At 42.8% G+C, this 20665-nt stretch overlaps 1 protein-coding gene across 1 annotated transcript in view; it reads left to right on the top strand.

Moving 5' to 3' along the window:
* Positions 1-20665, top strand: part of zzef1 (zinc finger, ZZ-type with EF hand domain 1) — a 48038-nt gene that overhangs the window by 9440 nt on the left and 17933 nt on the right. The window contains exons 15-40 of the mRNA XM_080013855.1: positions 173-369; positions 881-1014; positions 1478-1548; positions 1642-1756; positions 2188-2350; positions 2587-2708; positions 3595-3717; positions 4219-4388; positions 4478-4559; positions 5097-5298; positions 6140-6273; positions 7067-7307; positions 8192-8271; positions 8358-8448; positions 8809-9289; positions 9721-9885; positions 10321-10440; positions 10822-10983; positions 11323-11452; positions 12294-12432; positions 13029-13194; positions 13682-13944; positions 15283-15455; positions 15842-16037; positions 16130-16293; positions 18161-18441. Coding sequence (XP_079869981.1) covers positions 173-369; positions 881-1014; positions 1478-1548; positions 1642-1756; positions 2188-2350; positions 2587-2708; positions 3595-3717; positions 4219-4388; positions 4478-4559; positions 5097-5298; positions 6140-6273; positions 7067-7307; positions 8192-8271; positions 8358-8448; positions 8809-9289; positions 9721-9885; positions 10321-10440; positions 10822-10983; positions 11323-11452; positions 12294-12432; positions 13029-13194; positions 13682-13944; positions 15283-15455; positions 15842-16037; positions 16130-16293; positions 18161-18441 — 4365 coding nt within the window. The remainder of the gene's footprint in view (positions 1-172; positions 370-880; positions 1015-1477; positions 1549-1641; positions 1757-2187; positions 2351-2586; positions 2709-3594; positions 3718-4218; positions 4389-4477; positions 4560-5096; positions 5299-6139; positions 6274-7066; positions 7308-8191; positions 8272-8357; positions 8449-8808; positions 9290-9720; positions 9886-10320; positions 10441-10821; positions 10984-11322; positions 11453-12293; positions 12433-13028; positions 13195-13681; positions 13945-15282; positions 15456-15841; positions 16038-16129; positions 16294-18160; positions 18442-20665) is intronic.

The raw sequence follows: 20665 nt of genomic DNA, 5'->3' as shown, positions 1-20665 counted from the left end.
AGCACCGGAGAGCGGATATCCATCATCGACAGCTTGGGCATGGCAACAAAATGTCGTATAGGAAACTGTGCCATAGTGGTACACAACGTGGGTGCTTGCGTGTGCGACCCTGCTGTAGGAACTCTGGAAATGTTTGAAAGACACACATATTTGTGTGTGCATGGATGCTCAGCGAGGGAGAAGAGGTGATGAAGAGCAGAGTTCTGCTGCTGCAGCTCCTGCGGAACTGTTTCCCCATCTTGCCCAACCCGCTGGAGAGCAGGGCAGCAGAGGAGGCGGCGTCGGCGGCGGCTTCTTCATCCAGCGACGCTGATGTACAGCACGACCCCGCTGGAGCCGTGTGGGAGCTGTACACACACCTCTGCCACGGTAACTTCACACTGTAAAACTCTGTTCATGTGTTCTGTGGGACATTTGACAAAATCAGTTCCTCTGGGTTTTTGCTTTTAATTTGTTGTTGTAACCTAAAATTCTTGATTTTGCAGGAGCTTTTCTCGAGAATCGCGATGCAGATTGCAAAATTGTCTTGGTGTCATATTTTATGAAAAAATACGTTTTTTTAGTATAATTGCAGGAATTGGCAAAACAATGCAAATTCCTTTACCACTACCAATGAAGAAAGAGTGATATGTAACCACACCTATGATAATATGCATTCTGCATGTCAGAGAAACCTCTGTAAGTATTTTAGTACTCTTTGTTATGTTGTATCATGTCGAGGTGAGGTACACATCCAGGAATAATGTTTTACAAAACTATCACGTCACTCCAACTCTAGGTGAAATTCAGAACAGATCCTCCTGACTTCCCGTGGAAAATAAAAAGTTTTACTTCTGGCAATGTCCGGGTGCGGTGTGTCTCTGTGTTTGTGTGGTGTCAGTGGTGGACGGTGCTGAGGCGGAGTCGCTGGTGGAGAAAGCCCTGCGCAGGGAGGCGGTCAAGGCTGTTCTGAGCGGAGCCTCCGTCTTCTTCCCTGACAAGCACAGCAGGAGGGACAAACTGTTCCACATGATGGTGAGATCAGTCAAAATGTCCCAAAGTTTTTGATGAATACCTCAATATTGATCATTTGACAATCTTTTGGGGATGACTATGGGTGCCTTTATAAGATGTTTACACACGGGACAGAGAAATTTGTGTTCTGTGGAATATTTTTTGAGAAACAGAGACATAGATTAGACCAGGTAGAACAGTTTATGAAGTTCTGAAAGTTGCACAACTTTACTGTAATGCAGCCTGAAAGATGACATTTAACTAAATCCCCCTATCCCCCAACGATAACCAAAATCCCAGACGATATCCATTTCCATGTCATGATGTCGAGATTGTAATCCATCACCCAGCCCTAAATATGGAGGACTCCATTCTAAGAAACAGCCGTCTTCTCTGATTAGCTACAAACCTACTACCCAGGAGTTGCGCCCGAGTGCACATACATACTTCCCTTAAAGTGACTGAGTGGTCTCATTTGTTTTAGAAAAATATCACGGAAGAGGATCAGCCGGAGTCGGTGAAGGTGACCTTTGAATCACTCTGTAATTATTTCAGGTAAGCTAACCTACACGCACGCACACAAATGACATGTCTGCACACATAGAAAAGCAGCTTGTGACTCAACTCTGTTCTCCTGTCGCCCTGAAGTGACCAGGACCCCAGCGGCCTCCTGTTGCTCCCACCCAAGGGAGCGTCTTCAGACTTTGACATCAGCCCCATCATGTCTGTCATGGAGACACTGATGCTGGTGGCAACCAGAGAGGTGAGGCCTCCTCTGTGCTCAGAACCAAAAACTCACCACTGCTTCATTCCTTTTGAATTGCAAAGTGCAGGACTTAAATCACCCCCCAAATAGTTCGTTTTTTTCCGTTAAGATAACACTTAATTAATCCCCAGGGGGGATTTATAGATAGATAGATAGATGTGTGTGTGTGTGTGTGTGTGTGTGTGTGTGTGTGTGTGTGTGTGTGTGTGTGTGTGTGTGTGTGTGTGTGTGTGTGTGTGTGTGTGTGTGTGTGTGTGTGTGTGTGTGTGTGTGTGTGTGTGTGTGTGTTTTTTTTATTTCAAGGGGTGAACAGATTTTTACCTTGACTCATGTAACCATACTCCTATTGTATGGATTTGGTGGTTTTGGTGCAGTTTGTCCAGAGTCGCAGTGCCCACCTAAAAGTCTTTTTTGCCCCCTCCCATCAGTGTGAGGTGATGATCGTGGAGGCGCGGGGTGGGGCCAGTCGTGCTGTGCTGCTCTCCCTGTTCTGGGCTCTGCAGGGCAGCCTGCTGTCCTGGTGCTTCCTGCAGCTCAAAGGAGGAGCCTCAGCTACGGCTGCAGAGCTGGCTAGGGACATCCTGGTCAAATGTGAGGGACAATATCACTTTCTGTCATTCTGTCACAGTTTCTGTCTTGTTATTTCTATTTAGTTTTCCAAATATTATTCCTTGGTAGTAATTAAATAGTCTTTAATTAAAATTAAAATAATACCAAAAATAATTGATTACATTTTAGGAGATCTTCATTTCAACATCAACATGTTATTTGTCCTTATATTTACTTTGTCAAGGTGTTCTGGGTTAATGCTGGTGTCTTTCCTGTAGATGTGGATCAGTTTTTGGGCAGTGCTCAGCGCGTGCTAGAATCCCTGCTGGAGAGCTACAGTGGCGCTGAAATAACCGCCAAACTGAGTGGCTCCATCCTGGCCATCGTGACCCGACAGCTGGTAATACACATTTATTTTTCCTTCTCATCTGCACATAAACAAGAGAGCAGAATGACAGAAAAGTACACATCTGCTTCGGAGAGGTCAGGGTATGCACAAACACTTTGAAACCAGTCATAGTTAATAACAGTAATTCTAAGAAAACAACAGAAAATAAAACAAAATACATTGCAAGAAAAATATTGGTGGTCTATATTATAATGAAAAGCTATTATTGCTTTATTTAAGACTAGTACTTGCCCATTAAAAATATAAGACTTTCTAAGACATTTGAATGGCGCAGTTTAACAAACCGTCAATGACTCAGTCCTGTGTTCCACAATGTAAGATGAAACTGCCGGTTAAAGTCATACCCCGCAGAAAGAGAGTCTTTGTGACTCAGTCGCAGAGCCCTGAAGCCCCGCCCCCTGCTGGCTCGCTGTTGATTGAAAGTTTATTAATACACATGTCGTGTGTCCAAATTGCACCAAATTCAACACGGCATGTCCTTGGGTCTCCAGCAATACACCCGCTAAGCGTGAAGTAGATCGGATGAACGGTTGTCAAGATAATTGAAGGATAGACAGACAGACAGACAGACAGAGATTCCTAGAATTATAGATAGATAGATCAGATCAGATTAGATAGATAGTTAGAAGTTAGATAGTTGGATGTATAAGTGATAGTAGGAATGGGACAAAAAAATTGTTCCTGCAGTATATTGTGATACTTCCTCGGCACCATATCTTGTTTGTTTTTGTTTGTTTTGTTTTTTTCACCATTATTATGATAATCATTGAGTGTCATTGCATATTATAATTCACTAATATCCAAGTCTGAATTCCACAAGGCAGCTTGTCTGTGTTTTATACCTATCCTATTCTGTCATTATTTTCTTACCCGTCAGATGATCTTCCTCTTGGAGCTGTGTTTCCTGGACATCCCTCACAGCGTGCTGCTCAAGAGCTTCTCCTCCCTGGTGGAGCTGCTCAAAGCCCTCTCCAGTGACACCGGAGACATCTTCTCTAAGGTCGGTGTGGCTGTTGTCTCTCCTTAAACACTCTGAAAATGATGTCCTGATTTCAACATAAACATACATAAAAACATTGAAAATAATCTGATTTTGTTTATTGATATGGAGTTCTGTGTGTAAAATAAAACAGTAAAACAGTTCCTAATCACTTACCTTGCTATCTAATCTAAATGAACTGTTCTTATAACAGTAGAGATGATCAGGTAGAATAGAATCATCGAGTTCATAACCTAGCCTGTTTCCACCTAATACTTACCTCTACCTTGTACCATATAGTATTTGGCTTTATACTTACCTGGAATACATTAATGCAACACCTGTCTTAAACGTAGTTAAAATTTGTGGTAAAAAGGCCTTGGAAGGCATAGAACTCTCGCCCTATAAAACAGGGAGATAATAAAACCCTGGTGTTTTTATTTTTAATTTTAATTTTTTTTACAATTTATTAAAGATTGTAAAAACGTTTAAATTGTTGACCGTGTACCCGGTTCCGGTCAGGTGGACCAGGAGAGCTGCCAGCAGCCTCAGCAACCGGTGGTCCTTAGAACATGGACCATGGAGTCCCTGCACAACTACGAGAACAGCCGCCATGAAACCACCATATTCGCCTGCCCTGGAGCCACGTCTTTCGAGGTGGAGTTTGACGAACGCTGTCAGACGGAAAAAAGGTGTGAAGCGATTTAAAAACCTGGGATTATTTGAACAACTTTCCTCACGAAGATACCACGTTGACGCATGTTCTGTGGAATATTTGCAGATATGACTACCTGGAGTTCACCGATGCCAGAGGTGGCAAGGCCCGCTATGACACCAAGGTTGGGACTGAGAAGTGGCCCAAGGTAGGAACTGAAAGTCCTTTGAAAAAGGGGCTTTGGTCATTTAGCTTCCTTTTTTTACATAGACAATTTTAGTATATTTTTTTCAAATTAAATTTTTTTATTTTTTTATATTTTATTTATCCCTCTCGGATAAATTAGTTCTCTGCATTTGACCTGCTCCTAGGTACTAAGATACTAGGAATCGGTCAAATGCAGGGGATTTCCACATGGGAAATAATACATTGTATAAAATAAATAATAAATAATTTCACATAGCTTATTACATTTGATGAAATTTAATTTTCATCAGCAAACAGGACAAACAGTCCTGACAAACCATCAAATCCGACAAAACACATAAACGGAACAAAAACACAACTACTCACAAAGACATGGACTGTCGACGTGTAGTGGAGAAACACTGTAATGGTGTGGTTTCATCCTGTCATACTCCCAAGATTCTGCTGATTCCTGCTTTGTTTTCAAGCGATCGTTTAAAATAATGATAATCACACCCAGCCTCGCACTCATCCTATCTCTGTTCTCTGGACTCATCAGAAACTGATGTTTGATGCGGGACCTCAGCTCCAGTTCCTCTTCCACTCCGATAGCAGTAACAACGAGTGGGGCTACAAGTTCACGGTGACGGCACAGGGCCTGCCCGACATCACTGTCTCCTGGATTTCGGACGTGCAGCTTCTGGTGGCGCGCCTGATGGGCCGGCTGGCCTCCAGGGCCATGGCCCTCAAGTCTCCTCATGGTCAAACAATTATTATTATTATTATTTTTATTTTATTTTTTTTGTGTCGTTTTTTAGGGCTTTGATGTTTCTGATCAGTTGTTCCCCAAACTGTGGTCCACTGATCTCTGTGGGTTTATTCATGATTATTTATAATAATATTACTTCCTCTAGAAATTAGATACTCATGTATTCATTTAGAACAGAAAACAGAGTTTGGCAGTCCTTCTGGGATTTTGTGGAGTTTTTTTTGATTATTGTCCCCAAAAAGGCTTAATTATGGAGCACTGTATCTCAGAACTTTTGTGTTGTTTTTGTTTTTTTGGGAGTATTATTGTGGCAATTGGCAAAAAATTGCTAGTCATTGCAATTTTTTTTTTTAACTACTGCCGATGAAGAAAGAGTCATATCACAGTTCTGCATATATATGAAACAACTGATAATATTTTAGTACTTTAGTATTTAGGAATCTTTTTTATTTTCTAAACATAAGGAACTACTGTATGGGCTCAAAGTAAAACGAAAATGAAATTCAGTTATTTTGCTTCAGTTCCAGTCATCTGTAAAATAAACTTTCCATTCAAAATACAATAAGCAGCAAATTGAATTGCTGTATGACGACGCTCTGTCGCTGCCTGTGACGTAGGCTGACTTCTTTGGGAAGGGTTGACAATTACGCAAACAAGAATAACACACACATCAACAACAATCTCTTAATAGGTGTCTGTTAAGTAAAAGACAGCCTTCAGCCAATCAGAATCCACTATTTACCCAGGACATGGCATGAATATCGTTTAAAGATTATTACCTTTTTCCTCCACTCAGACCCATGACCTGTGATTGTATCTCGTGTCCATTTCAGAAATTCGTTGCGTGAAGGAGCTATCATCAGGGAAAATGGCCCATGTGCAGTCGTCCCCTCTGTGGAAACCCATCCTCCGCCACGGGCTGTGTGAAGCGAGGAGCATGCCTCAAAATAACGAGCTCAACGACCAGGTACGGTGGATCACTAGTATATGTTCTCAGCGAGTATAGTTTGTCTGCTAGGGCTGGGTTAAAATTATTTATATAGTTATATTATTGAGTTTATTCTTTTGAATGCTTTTGAAAACTGTAATAGTGATACTTCTGATACTGAAGTATCAGAATACCGATACCGATACTGCCAACCTGCACGCATTTTGTGTACCTACTACTTAGTTCTTCCTCAAAATACGCAGGTACAAAATGCCAGCTGAAACTACACAAAAGTGTGTGTGCGTGTGTGCGTGTGCGCGTGCGTGCGCGCGTGTGCGCGCCGTGTGACAAATAAAGATTTTTCTTCTTCACTATATACACCAGTCACGCCCCCTTACAGTGAAATAACACAGGTCATTGCTTATCGACCAATTCGCTGAACGACCTGGACCTGGTTTTCTCAAAATATTTGAATATTTTTTTATTAGACTGAAATTCGTAATAATTGCCACCATATGCAATATTTTTACATTATGGAAATATCGCCCCACCCCCACCCCGCCTGTCACTGTTGGCGTGGTGGGCAGGAAATGCACGTTACGTAAACACCCAAGCGCAAATTCCTAGTTGAAGTGGCATAATGGATATGTTCTCCCTGCGATCCGGCGTAGAGGTTCACTATTTCTCCAAAGAAAACAAATACATGTGTTTTTATTTTTTTATTTTCGGTGTATTTATTGTAATTTAACGAAACCAATAGAGCACCGCACGTGCAGCCGTGCGTAATGGGATTACTTTCTACGTCACCCCCCTTGGTATTTCTCTGAGGCAGACAAAGACGTGGCCTCTGGAGGAGCTGAGCAGCTTTCTGGAGGACTTTGCCTGCTGGAACCCCAACCAGGAGCCCACCGACAGCCGCACAGAGCTGATGAGGATCCTGATGCAGTCCTGTAAGAGACCGCCCATGAGGAACGAGATCGCTGCCGGATCAAAGGTTGACCAAGCTGTGAATTCCATCTGGGCTGCCATGGTGTACCACTCTCCAAGCCTGAACCAGGCCCTGAAGATCTACGGTAAGGCACTGGTCAAAAGGACCAATTTTTACGGAATCAGTTGATGATTACATTTACATTTAAATTTAGTCATTTATCAGACGCTTTTATCCAAAGCGACTTACAAGGGAGAATAACATTCAAGCTACATTGCGACAGAGCTTAGTGTAACAACAACATTCGTGTAACAATAAATACTGCAAGGTAGTGCTAAGTAAGAATGATGAATGATGTCATGTTCTTAGAGGGCTAAGCCACATACAGGTAGAAATTAACAACCTACCTGTCTAACAACCTACCTGTTTAACAACCTACCTTTGAACCACCGCTGGGACTCTCTGACCAGTCTGTATGGTACACTGTACAATACCAAGCATCTCATCACCCTTTATATACTATATACATACATATATATAGTATAAATACTATATACACCATATTTACTTTAAGCACTATATATAGGATATATATACTAGATACACTATTTATACTACATAGACATCCTAAACGAAACTATACTAAACATCCCTAGATGTTACAGGGTAAATACAGATACATACAAATGCAGATCCCATTGTTCTGATTGGATAAAAACAATTTTACTCAGATTTTATGCATATGATAGTGTGTTCTTTATACTATGACAGTTTTCCTAAAATTAGATAAAATCACAATATACTGTACTGTTGATACGATAAGCCTTGCTTGCAGTATCACAATATATCACAATATATTTAATTGTAACCCCTGTATCCTATCGCCAAATTCTTGCCAATCCACAGCCCTAATCACACAGCTCTGTGTTCTTAATTCACTGTCATTATCACAGTGATACCGGGACCGGGAGGATTAATTCACTTATATAACCTTTATTTCTCCTGTCTGTCCTATCTATGCGCGAGTAGTGGGTCAGGGCTGCAAGTCGTGTCTCAGTGAAGATTTCGTTCAGGCCTACTCACTGGCAGAGGGCATCAGGACGTGGATGGTGGGTGGAGCTTCCTTTGCTTTTCCATTGGCTGATTCATTTACTCAGATTTTAAACTCATGGGTGCTTTTCTGTTGTTTTGTCAGTTGGAGATGAAGCAGAGATACCTGGTTGGGAAAATGAATTTTCCAGATGAGAAAGACGGGGGTCATGATGAGGTTACCATGGATACACTGGGTGAGTGCTTCAGCATAAGAAATGCCAAACCATAGTCTCAACCTTCCAAGTCAAGGACCGTCAATTTTATCCTCATTAGGCAAAGGACTAAGGATGCAGTTGATACGATTTTCTCTGTGGGACCCAAATCTGAGAAAATGCACATTTGTTTGATATGTTTTGGTGTCTATACTATAGTTACGGAAGTAAGAGTCAAACTATGATCAAAACTGTCATTGTTCTTTAATGGCGCTCACTAAATGAAATAATGTTGAAGTTTAATTATTCATCAGTTTGCTAGGGACCACAGGGAACCTTGTTTTGGACTTATTGTATAATCTGTGGTGTTTTCTTACCGGTTGGTCTGCCCCCTCTCCCCAGCCGAGGTGTGTATTCAGAAGAGCCTCCTGCTCTTCAGATTCGCCCCCAGTGGGGCCTCTGGGCAGGATAACGACCCAACCTCTTTTACAATCTCAGAGGCAGACTTCCAGGCCAGTCCCTCCCAGTCTGCCCAGGCAGCCCAGGCACAGGCAACAGAGCCCGGGCCTAAAAGCGAAAGCAGGGTGGGCGGACTGAGCCAGCCCCCCGAGGCTCGGGCTCCAAATTCCCCCTCCCCGACTCTGGGTTCCGTGGGCAGGAGCCAAGGGCACGGAGGCTCCACAGAGAGCCTCTCGTCCCAGACGGGGGAACCGGCCTCCCCCTCTGCTTTTCCCCGTAAAGCCCCCTTCAGTCGTGGACGTCTACGCCTGCTCTCCTACCGCTCCATGGAGGAGCCCCGCACGGCCCCCTCGGTCAAAGACCGCTACCCCATCCTCAAACACATCCTCAATTTCATGAAGGATCAGGCCCTCACGACAGCAAGGTGACCACGGGCAGACACACCGTTTATCATTTTCTTTATTCCAGGGTGACTGTGGTTCCTTAAAAAATGTAAAAGTAAAAGTCATTAAATAGTCTTAAATTAGAATTTAGGCGATTTACCGACTTGCTTGATATTTACCATCATAGGTATCTATAGAGAGAAATCAAAGAAAATCCTTGGCCTTATCTGAAATTCTGTGGAAAAAGTATTGGTTAGATGTATTCCAGTTCCTCATCACTTACCTTGTTATCTGACCATAACCCTGTTTCTACCTTAAACTTACCCTGTCCTGTACCAACCATATAGTGCTTACCTTTTAAGAGAGAGATTTGTCCAAAAAACGCAGTCTCAAATGAATCTTATGAGTCTTAATTGTGTCAAAGTATAGATGCCTGTTGTAGAGTGAAGTGACTGTTGTCCTCTCTACGCAGCATTCTGCAGACCTTGGCCCTGAATAAAGCTCAGGCTCAGAGCGTGTGCCGGGTCCTGGAGATGGTCCAGCAGTGTCTACGCTCCCTGGGGAGGCCGCACCTCTTCCACGCCCCCTGCATCCTGTTCCTGCAGGAGCTCCTCGCCTGCCAGAAGGACTTCACTGGGTATTTCAAATCTGCTACCATTTAAGAAGGAGACTGGCAGGGGTGAAATTGGGCCTTGTGTCATGCATCATAAAAAAAGATAACTTTTTATAGGTTTGCAAGAGATGAAAGTTAGGGTCCACCCATCCACCAAATCGCAATCTAACCCCTGTATACCAGCTGGTTTAATGACTTGTGTTTGAGGGCAATCCACTCCCAAGTCAATGACTAAAAAACTAAAATAAATGAAATCTCTTACATGAATGTGAGCACAGAGTGTTTTCTACTTTAAAATTAAGTTATTTGATCAGTTCTGTGAACCTGAAATTGACTCTGGGTTTATTAACAGCTCCAGTCTTTGTAATGGAACTGCTCTACCGTTGAAACACATTTTAATAAATGTTGTGTTGATTTATCGATTCATGTATTAAGTTTACATTTAATCCTCTTTCTCAGATATTTCTCCCAGTTGTCAGGCAGTGGGCAGGAGCTCTGGGAGGAGGTGCGGCGCTCATACCACCGGCTGGTGCTGATGCTGGTGGAGGCGGCGCAAGGTTTCAACAGCCTGAATGAGAAGTAAGAACCTGCAATAGTACAATTACAAGTAAACTATAGCGTCCATTGTCACCTTCAGTCCTGTGTGTCCTGTCAAGAGCTTGTCTCAATTATCATGTCATCCCGATCCCAATTATTCTATCTCTCTATTGCCATTGTTGGATTCTCATGTTTCCATCAAAACTTTGTGGGAATTTCGAGCCAATGTTAGAAATGTTGCACTAAATACAACATTTTAAACATTTGGGTTGAGGCAAATTTTACCTTTATGTTCCAGTGCTCGTGGCTCTTCTTTCCAAGGTGGATATGTGTTATTCCACTATTGTAGAGGCATAAAACAAACAAACAAAAATACTTTGTGTGTATTGGTGTTATGCTAAATTCTCCACCTCAACATCCCAGAGCCCTCCTCCCTGCGCTGTCCTGTGTGCAGACCTGCTTGTTGCACCTCCTGGATATGAGCTGGGAGGAGCAGGACCTGCCCCTCTTCCTAAAGATCAAACTGCCTGAACTCCTGCTCAGCATGTCTCAAGAGAACATCAGTGTGCACGACATCGCCATCAGGTATGGCCCAAGCGCCACCATGAAATAAGACGACCCTTTGTGGAGCGGCGAGGGTCTGCAATAGTTTACTGTAGCAATAAAAAAAAAAAAAAGTTGAACTTGTTCTTAGATGTGTGTTCTTGTCACATTCATAAACACACACACATAAAACACACACTTTACAACCTGTACGTTATTAGTTTAATAAACTCTTGAGCTGAAATCAGCGGAGCCATTCCTTGTCGTCTACTGGCTCTTTGACTGTTCCTTTGACCGTCAATTAAATCCATCAATGTTATTGATATGTATCCACTGCTACATATACATTCTACATTTTGTCTGATTTTATCTCCTCTTCAGTCAGTGGACGGAGGAGGATGAAATAGCCGTCTATAAGAAGAACCAGGACTGGATGGACGAATGTGTGGACGGCATGTTTGAGAAGTGGTATGAAAAGATTGACGAGGAGGACATGGAGGACAGGAGGAAGGTATGCTGCTGCAGAAAAGGACAATAAATCAAACAGCCCAAGGGTTAAAAATAGTCTCTTGCAAGGCTTGATAAATAAATCTGCCCTTGGGCAGTGCTTGACTTGCCCTTGTTCCAAAATAACACCCTCAAAGTTTCTTGTTGTAACAAAAAAGGACAGATCGATTGCTGCGGGTAAAACATTGGTCCATTCCGTAAAGAAAGAGAAAAAAATGTATCCGGCAGAATAACCCACCGAACACTGAACTTAATGTTCAGTATCAGGGAGGGCAACTCACTTCACAATCTCACAGGCAAATTCACAAAATCATTGAGCGGTTTTTGCGGCCACTAAACTTTGACAAACTTGGACAAAAACGGTTCCATAATTCCTATTTAACTCAAATATTGAAAAAAACAACACACACACACACACACACACACACACAGAGAGAGAGAGAGAGAGAGAGATTTTTTTTTAATACTTAAGCATTTGCCCCGTTGGAGCTGCACTAACGACTGGGCGAGCCGATTCTTTAACTAATTGTTTGCTGAGAATGGGAGAGGTTGTGCAAAGACATCTTAACCTTAACCCTATGACTCCAATATTTACTGTAGGAGTTTCCCGCCTAGTTTCCAAAACCCAAACAAATGCTGTGACTACGCCCTCTCTGTGTGGATGTTTGGTAGCTTAGTGCAGTTTGATAAGCTGCCTAGACTGTCGGTAAATATTTGATGGCAGTTGACATTCTCACACGGACCCCAACACCTCATTCTCTGGCGTGTTAACTGGGACCTTTTAAACATTGTGTCATCACACGGTACCGTCTACATTCAACCTTAGCGCTGGCCTCCTTCCACAGATGCACATGTTCATAGCAAGGTACTGCGACCTGCTCAACGTGGTGATCTCCTGCGACGGCTGTGAGAGGATGGCTCCCTGGCACCGCTACCGCTGCCTGCAGTGCATGGACATGGACCTCTGCAAGACCTGCTTCCTCAGTGAGACTCTGCCCTTCAGCCACCTTCACACTCCAGCCCACAATGGATCCAACTGGCGGCCGTCATAGTGCATGTGTCTAGATTTTTTTAAATTATATTTTGCATTGCAAAATATGTCAGAGAAAATTGCGGCGCTCAACCTCACCTGCCGTACAACATTGTGAAAACGTGTAGTTTGCTCAGCTGGACATTTACCATTTTTAATAAATGAGATAGTGTTTGCAATGAGAGCACATAATAACAATCAAAAATACACACAATTCATATATTGAGAGATTTATTGATCGTGAAGATGGTAAATAACACTCAACACAATTCAGTGTAAAAAGGTGGCTCCATTATCTATATATCGAAATGTGGACATCGCAGGTTTGAGAAGCATTTCAGCCTGTTGGCTAAAACGCTTCTCTCTGAGAAAAATGTTAAATATGGTTCACATTCTGAAAACAAACTCTTTACTCCCTTACTCCAATATCCTTTATTTAAGTCCATAATTGTTTAGCAGAAGGTGGTGAGTGGTCAGCCAATTAAGTTGTTCTACCTAACCATCTTTCAGCTCAGCATCGTAATGTATCCGTCTGTGTCCTCTACGCCAGGTGGCGCTAAGCCTGAGGGACACGAGGACGACCACGAGATGGTGAACATGGAGTACGCCTGTGACCACTGCCAGGGCCTCATCGTAGGCAGCAGGATCAACTGCAACGTGTGTGAAGACTTTGACTTGTGCTTCGGTTGTTACAATGCCAAGAAGTATCCCGACAGGTGACACACTTCAAGTGAAATCTTTTACCAAGTAGGCCTCAGAAGTCTCAATGCACAGCATGTGGCTTTGGACTTTGTGTTTTCACATGTAAATATATTGACTGTTATTAGGAATACTCATTACATTTTTCAGATGTGCTACAATTTCTTGATCCGGAAATGTCAAAAATGCTCACAAGTCAGGGTGCCCTTGTGCCTCACCTGGAAGAGCACACCATTTTTAAGGCTAAGTCCTTGCTGCAGTGGCCCAGGTTAGATTCTGGCAGGAGGCCAGTTGCTGCATGTCATCCCTTCTCTCCCCTGCCTTTAGTGTCTCCTCACTGTCAATAAAGCATGAAGAAATGCCCAAAAAATTTAAAAAAAGGCTCCCGAATGTGCAAGAAATGACAAAATAACTTCTGAGGCCTGCGAGCGTTAAATTGATCTGCAGATTTCTCTTTAATGCAGGATTTCATCTGTCTCAAGTCCTTTTTGTTTTCCTCCCCAGTCACCTGCCCACCCATCGGATCACTGTGTACCCTATGGTGACCATACGCATCAGCGACCGCCATCGCCTCATCCAGCCCTACATCCACAACTACTCCTGGCTGTTGTTTGCTGCGCTTGCCCTCTACTCGTCGGACCTGAGCAGTGAGAAGCAGTGCGAAGGGGAGGCATTGCACCCCGACACCCTGGCCCAGGCAGGGGCCCTGCAGACGCTCTGCTCCCAGCTCATCACCGACTGCCTGCTCAAGGGACAGACTGGCAAAGGTTTGTTGCTTCCTCCAGGGCGCTGAATAACTAAAATCCAACAAGCCACTTTTCCACCAAGGCACAGGTACTAAACAAGGAACCATCGAGGACCCGAACTTTCTGAAAAATGTCTACTGTATGTGGCTGTATTTTGGGTTCTGGCTTTCCAATTTATTTTATAAAAACTAAGAAGGGAGGGGAAGCGAGTAGCTGTGAGCGTGAAGCCATTTGTGCACTGGTATTTTAGAATGGCAGTTGTTGTGCTTGAAGATTGTCGCGTAGCTTGCGTTTGACCATCAGCGTTGTTCAGTGCTACAAACTCCACCCCAATGCTTCCTGTTCACCAGAAAAGTACCATTTCACTCGCAGGGACTTTTTTGGAGACCAGGAACTGTGCAAGTGGAACCAATTTCAGAAATAAGTTCCTCCTGTGGGGAAAAAAAAGGCTCAAGTTCCTGGTCCCTGAAATGGTTCCTGCATGAAAAGCTCCAAGCGTGACCATGTATTTGTTATTTACTTATTTTTCTTGTCTGTAAGAAGATAAGGTTACACTTTATCATACTATTGATTGTTTAGAGCAGGGGTGTCCAGGGGTGTCTAGAGCTTCCAGACCCCCAGGAACGAGCCAGTCCCCGCGATCATGTTCGGCCACGTTCTGGGACCCAGTGCGATGCCTTCCCCTGGTCCAATCTCCCCCCAAGATTTTGCACGGATCTCGGGAGAGACCAGGGGCAGCGCTACCGCCCGCCCCTGGTCTAGAGCTTATCAACTTTAATTGACTGAGTTTATTAAGTAATTGGGCTTATTAACACATGAATACTATACAACCTATAATGGGAACAGCATTGCACTCAGTGGGAGCAGTGATGCTGCGCTTTGGACTGAAGAATGGCTGGGAGGTCAGGAGTAAGTTTGGTGGTTGAGATGCGAAGGACATCACAGAGATGGCTGTCGCTCATTTTGGTTCTCAATCTGCTTTTTTTTCATAGTTAACAGAGAAAATGTTTGCTCACATATGTATGTTGAGCCGAACAGACTTTTCTGTCATTCTGTTTGCTTGGCGTCTCATCTTCTTCATGGTGGATGATACAGTGCATTTTAACAGCCTCACCTCCACTCTCTTGCACTTTGGCGCACACCATAGGGGCCATTCCTTTGCTGTGTTTCTGGACATGCTAACGTTGTTGATTTCTCGTTCTTTGATTGCTCTTGTTTTGTGGAGAAGCTGCCCTGTTCAAGACAGTAGCTCTACCTAGTGTTAAAACTAAGAAGTACAATACGGTCAAGCACAAGTTTTTAATGTGTGGGCCACATTCCATTATATTTTTCTCAGACCTTGCATCCTCTGTACTCTAGGTCTCCGCTCGTCAGCTCTGCTGGCTCTGCTGTCCTCAAACGACTCGGCGTCCGCCAGCGAACTTGGTCCGGTGTCTCCAGAGTCCTCCCAGGATCTGAGCATCACCACCGACACCTCCTCCTTGCCTGGAAGCACCGCCGCCGTCTGCTCCCCATTGTCCCCCATGGACCGGGTAGGGAGCCGCACCTACCAAAAAAAAAGGCCCTGATTGTTACGTTCTGAATTCTGTTTTTAAGGGATTATTTTTTTAATTAAAATAAATAAACTATTTCCACACATGGATTAATCCTGAGGAAAAAAAATAAAAAAATATATATACAAAGTTAAAATGCAAATAAATAAATACAATAGAATTTCATTAAAGTGGGTCATTTTAACCCGACATATGCATTCTGTAGTAATGGACATTATTTTTGTTTTATTATTGATAAAACGTTCTGTAATTAAAACCAGCATTTTAGTCTTAAAAGAGTAAGTAATGGAATAGATTGGTACATGATTGTTGGTGACACTGTTGAAACTGGTTGTTTTTAGGTTTTTCTCTTTCCTACTCTCCAGAGTAAAACCCCAGGCAAGGAAAGGAACGCTAAAGAGGATGTCCCTCAACACCCCGCCACCCCCGAGGTCTCCTCCCCCCCGAGCACAGGGGAGGAGGGGAAGCGGAAGCTGGTGAAGCAGGACACCCTGGACTCGGCCAGCCTCAGCCAGACACCCTCCGTGTCCAGCGAGGACCCCCTCTCCCCCGTGATAAGACGTAAGCGTTGAGACAACCCGCTGGTGAACTCATGTTCTGTTTAGGTCTCCTATGTTATTCCACATGTACAGCATATTTCCTGTGGTTCACAGCTTCGGAGACCGGGTCAGGGATGGCTGCCTCCCCAGGCTCCGACATTGCCAGGGACCCGGTGGAGCGTCTGGCCCAGGCACCACTGCAGGAGCACGTGTTCTCAGAATGCTCAAGGGAGAGGATCCTGGGTCTGCTGGCCGCCATGTTGCCCCCAGCGAAGCTGGTATGACCCCCGCCCCTCAAGAATTCATTCACTCTCATCGCTCTCACTCAGAAAATCGAAATCTTATACAGTATAAAATGTATTTATACTGTATATATACTCACTGAGCACTTTATTAGAAACTAGGGATGCTAATTTAGAAAAGAAAAATTCTGACCGATAGCCAACCCTGGTTAACCAATCATCAACCATTATCAGACCACATTAACATGTACTATTTAGAATGGACGAATGTAAAAAACAATCATATTGTGATAATGGCAATATTCCGACTTCTTAACAACCTTAGGGATGGGCATGAGTACTAGATTTGAAGAGAGAGAAATATATTGTTTAGCCTATTTTTCTTTTAACATGCAACAAACATGCATTTTTCATTTATTTTTTATTACTCAAATAAATGTTATAATATTGTTTAGCTGTTGAACTGATAGTATTAATTCATCAAAATTGTTATAGTTAATGGTTAAATGGTTAATTATTGACATCCCTATTAGGAACACTATACTAGTACTAGGTAAGGCCTCCCTTTGCTCTCAGAACAGCCTCAGTTGTTCTTGGCATGGATTCCACAAGATGTTGGAAACGTTCCTTTGAGATTCTGCTCCATGTTGACATGATTGCATCGTGCCATTCCCGCAGATTTGTCAGCTGCACATTGATCCTGCGAATCTCCCGTTCTACCACATCCCAAAGGTGTTTTATCGGGTCCGGTGACTGGGAAGGAAACTGAACAACACTGACAACAACACAACACATCAGTTTGAGACGACTTTTGTTTTACGACACGTTGCATTATCCTGCTGGAAGTAGCCGTTAGAAGATGGCTAAATTGTGGTCATGAAGGGATGCACACGGTCAGCAACAATACTCAAATAGACTGTGAAATTCAAGCCATGATTGATTGGTATTAATGGGCCCAAAGTGCGCCAAGAAAACATTCCCCACACCATGACACCACTGCCACCAGCCGAGACAGTTGACTTAAGGCAGGTGGGGCCATGGACTCATGCTGTTGGCGCCAAATTCTGACCCTAGCGTCTGTGTGCCTCAGCACAAAATTGAGCAAGAACCCGCGCACATAGAATGTAATGTAATTTGACAAATGCGGTCTCCCCGTTCCAGAAGTGCAGCATTTATTATTTACAAGTAAAGTATTTACACAAAAACATCCAGTTTTTATTAAATCAAGTCCTATAGCAACCGAAAGCAACGGGGAGACCCGAGCACCTGCCTCTTTGCCCCATGGACCCCATGGTGTCATTTTTATCAGGTGCGTTTCTTTCCTTTCATGAGGAACTCCTCATGAACCTCGGTTCATGAACCTGCAATGTGCGCATAGCGACTCCACTGTGCTGCTCCGTTGAACCAGAGCGGTAAAATTCCTGGAACCGGAGCTTTTTTTTTTTTTAAATTCCTGCCCCTCAGTCTCTGTATGGGATTGTAGAGGGGAAATGAGACCTGATCAACAGTGGTAACTTGACAGCTCTGAGCAGAGAGGGAGAGAGTCTCTGCCCCTCTCTCCCTCTATGCTCCAGTTTCAGAACACGGCAAACTGCACTTACACCGTTTAAATTCTCAGATTTTTCCGTGGATAAAAAACACGTGTGTGTGTGTGTGTGTGTGTGTGTGTGTGTGTGTGTGTGTGTGTGTGTGTGTGTGTGTGTGTGTGTGTGTGTGTGTGTGTGTGTGTGTGTGTGTGTGTGTGTGTGTGTGTGTGTGTGTGTGTGTAATTTCTAACTCAAAAGAAACATTTACTGTATGTGACGAGGCCTATAAATATAGTGATAATTTGTGTATAAAAGCTCATACCCCTAAACGATAAGGACATTGTCTTTCAATGTGACCCGTCTCTTCTTCCCATTAGGGCTCTACCCTGTCACTGACCAGCCTTAGCTCCATCCTGCCCCAGCTCTTCCGGGTGGTGGTCTCGAACGCGGGCTGCCTTAACGAGACCTACCATCTGACCCTGGGGCTGCTTGGTCAGCTACTGCTCAGGATCCCCCCCGTCGAGGCCGACGGTGCCGTCACCGAAGCCCTGGCCAACAAGTACGAGCTGCTGAGCCACGGAGAGAGGGCCGGCGCAGAGACCCAGGGCTGGAAGACAACCCAGCTGCTCTTCAGCCTGGGGGCTGTCTGCCTGGACAGGTGAGATCTCATTCAGGGGAAAGAAGGTCCAGAGGTCCTACATTTCTGTTTATTTAGCAGGTTTGAATATTAATAACTGCAAGTCGAGATCTATTTTACTTAATCTGAATAGAGGTTCGTAAAGTACCGCCATGTTTTTGAGTCATCCGTTCACTGAGCCAGCTATTTTCTGTCACTAGTTCCTTCTGTTGGTACTTGATTTTTTTGTTAATGCATTGTGTTTTGCTTGTTTGCTCATTATTGTTGTTGTTGTTGTTGTTGTCAACCCAGAAGGTTGGATCCCGTATTGTAATTGTTTGGGAAAAATTCGCTGAATTTTGTTGATATTTATCTCTTTGGTCCCCATTACTTTGCCAGCTTCATGAAAAAATACGAAAAAACATTAGTCCCCAAAACTGGTGACCATGTCAGGTCCACTCCAAGTGATGGGTTTAAGATCCAGCAAGGCGTCGGGAAAAATAGAAGCCGTGATCTGGTTATTACTCACAGAAATACCACGTTTTTCGTATTTCATGGTAATGTAACTTATTGAAAATGTGATCCAAGGAAAGAAGTTACCACTCAAATTACGCAAGTTCGACTGCCTTTGTAAACCTCCATAAATACTTAAACCTGGGTCAATACCTCATCATTGACACGCATGAGACCAAAGGTCACCTGCTGTCACTTGAGAATGCACATGTACTTACACACAACAAGGTAAATTATAACGATGACAAGGTTTGGTTTGAAGTCAAAAATAAACCATTGTTTTAAAGAAACTTCATGTAAATACAGTTTCCTACAGCTAAATGTAGCAAACTTAAATGAAAAGACAGAAAGTGTTGAGTATTGACAAGTTCTTTCATAATAATTATAATGCCAATTAATGTTAATGTTCCATAAATGTTGTCTGCATTACAATATAGACAAGTCATCCATTAATCTGAATTTTCCAATTGTAGATTATACAATTCTACAACATGCCAAATACCATAGGTATGAAATAGAAAGAAAAGATCGAAAAACAAAAACAATTTTAAACATGATACAAATAAAGTAAAACACATAAAATATGTTACTCTGTTGTTAACTACAATACTGAACAGAATTACAAAAAAGAGGACTGAAATATAAACAAATGGAGAAAATGGAAGAAAATACATATGGACAAATGTGTATATAATGAACAATACTGGGCATGTAGGAAAAAACAAAGAAGAATTATTATGCAATTAATAAACACGAGCCAATAATTGGTGTGTGTGTGTGTGTGTGTGTGTGTGTGTGTGTGTGTGTGTGTGTGTGTGTGTGTGTGTGTGTGTGTGTGTGTGTGTGTGTGTGTGTGTGTGTGTGTGTGTGTGTGTGTGTGTGTGTGTGTGTGCGTTATGTTCATTAGAGAACAATTTAGAAAAAAGATAGTACTGTTCCAGAATATGTATGTGCAGTTTACCATCGACAACTTTTTCAACATCAAGTCATTAGAAGTCAAAAAAAACAATATCTTAAAAAAGGAAAAATAATTGTTTCAATCTCTATTAATTGTATAACAGAAACATATTTAAACAAATGCACAACATTTTTTTATGACAATTATGGATTTGTTTTACATGTCGCAGAAAAAAGATTCCAGCTAAAGTTTCAGAGGAAAGTACTGTGAACAATTTGACTTTAGATCCTGTTCCACCAGAAATAAAAGACTTAAACTTGGTGGAACAGGACTTAATTGCGAGGAACATTCCTTTCATGAAAATACTGGCTTTACCAAAAGGTGTACCTTCAAATATCACCAATGTACCAAAAGTACTTCCAAGATCTGATGATAATGACCTTATGATTAGTGTCAAATTGAAGAGAACGGTAACTTACAAACGTCATCATAGATATCAATATGTTCATACAGATAAAATAAAAACAGCATTGAATACATAAGTGGTATAAGGATGTATAATTGAACAATGAACGAATAATCCCCTTTCCAAAATTGAAGAAGATACAAAAACCACAAACAACAATCATGAAACGATGTGCATAAGATTGAAAATGCAGATTTAAGTTGAGAAGATGAAAATATCAACAACAACAACAACAGGGTATGTTTATGGACACATGTCTCCACCAGTTGATATTGTACAGGAAGTATTAGAGCAGCACTCTGATGACATCACCAGCAGAAGGCAACAACCCTGCAGCGTTACAGGAAGTATTAGAGCAGCACTTTGATGACATCACCAGCGGAAGGCAA

Source organism: Zeus faber (assembly GCF_960531495.2).
Source record: "Zeus faber genome assembly, chromosome: 14".
NCBI classification, from domain to species: Eukaryota; Metazoa; Chordata; class Actinopteri; order Zeiformes; family Zeidae; genus Zeus; species Zeus faber.
Note: the sequence above shows the minus strand (reverse complement) of the source record. Positions and strands in the feature narration are given on the sequence as shown.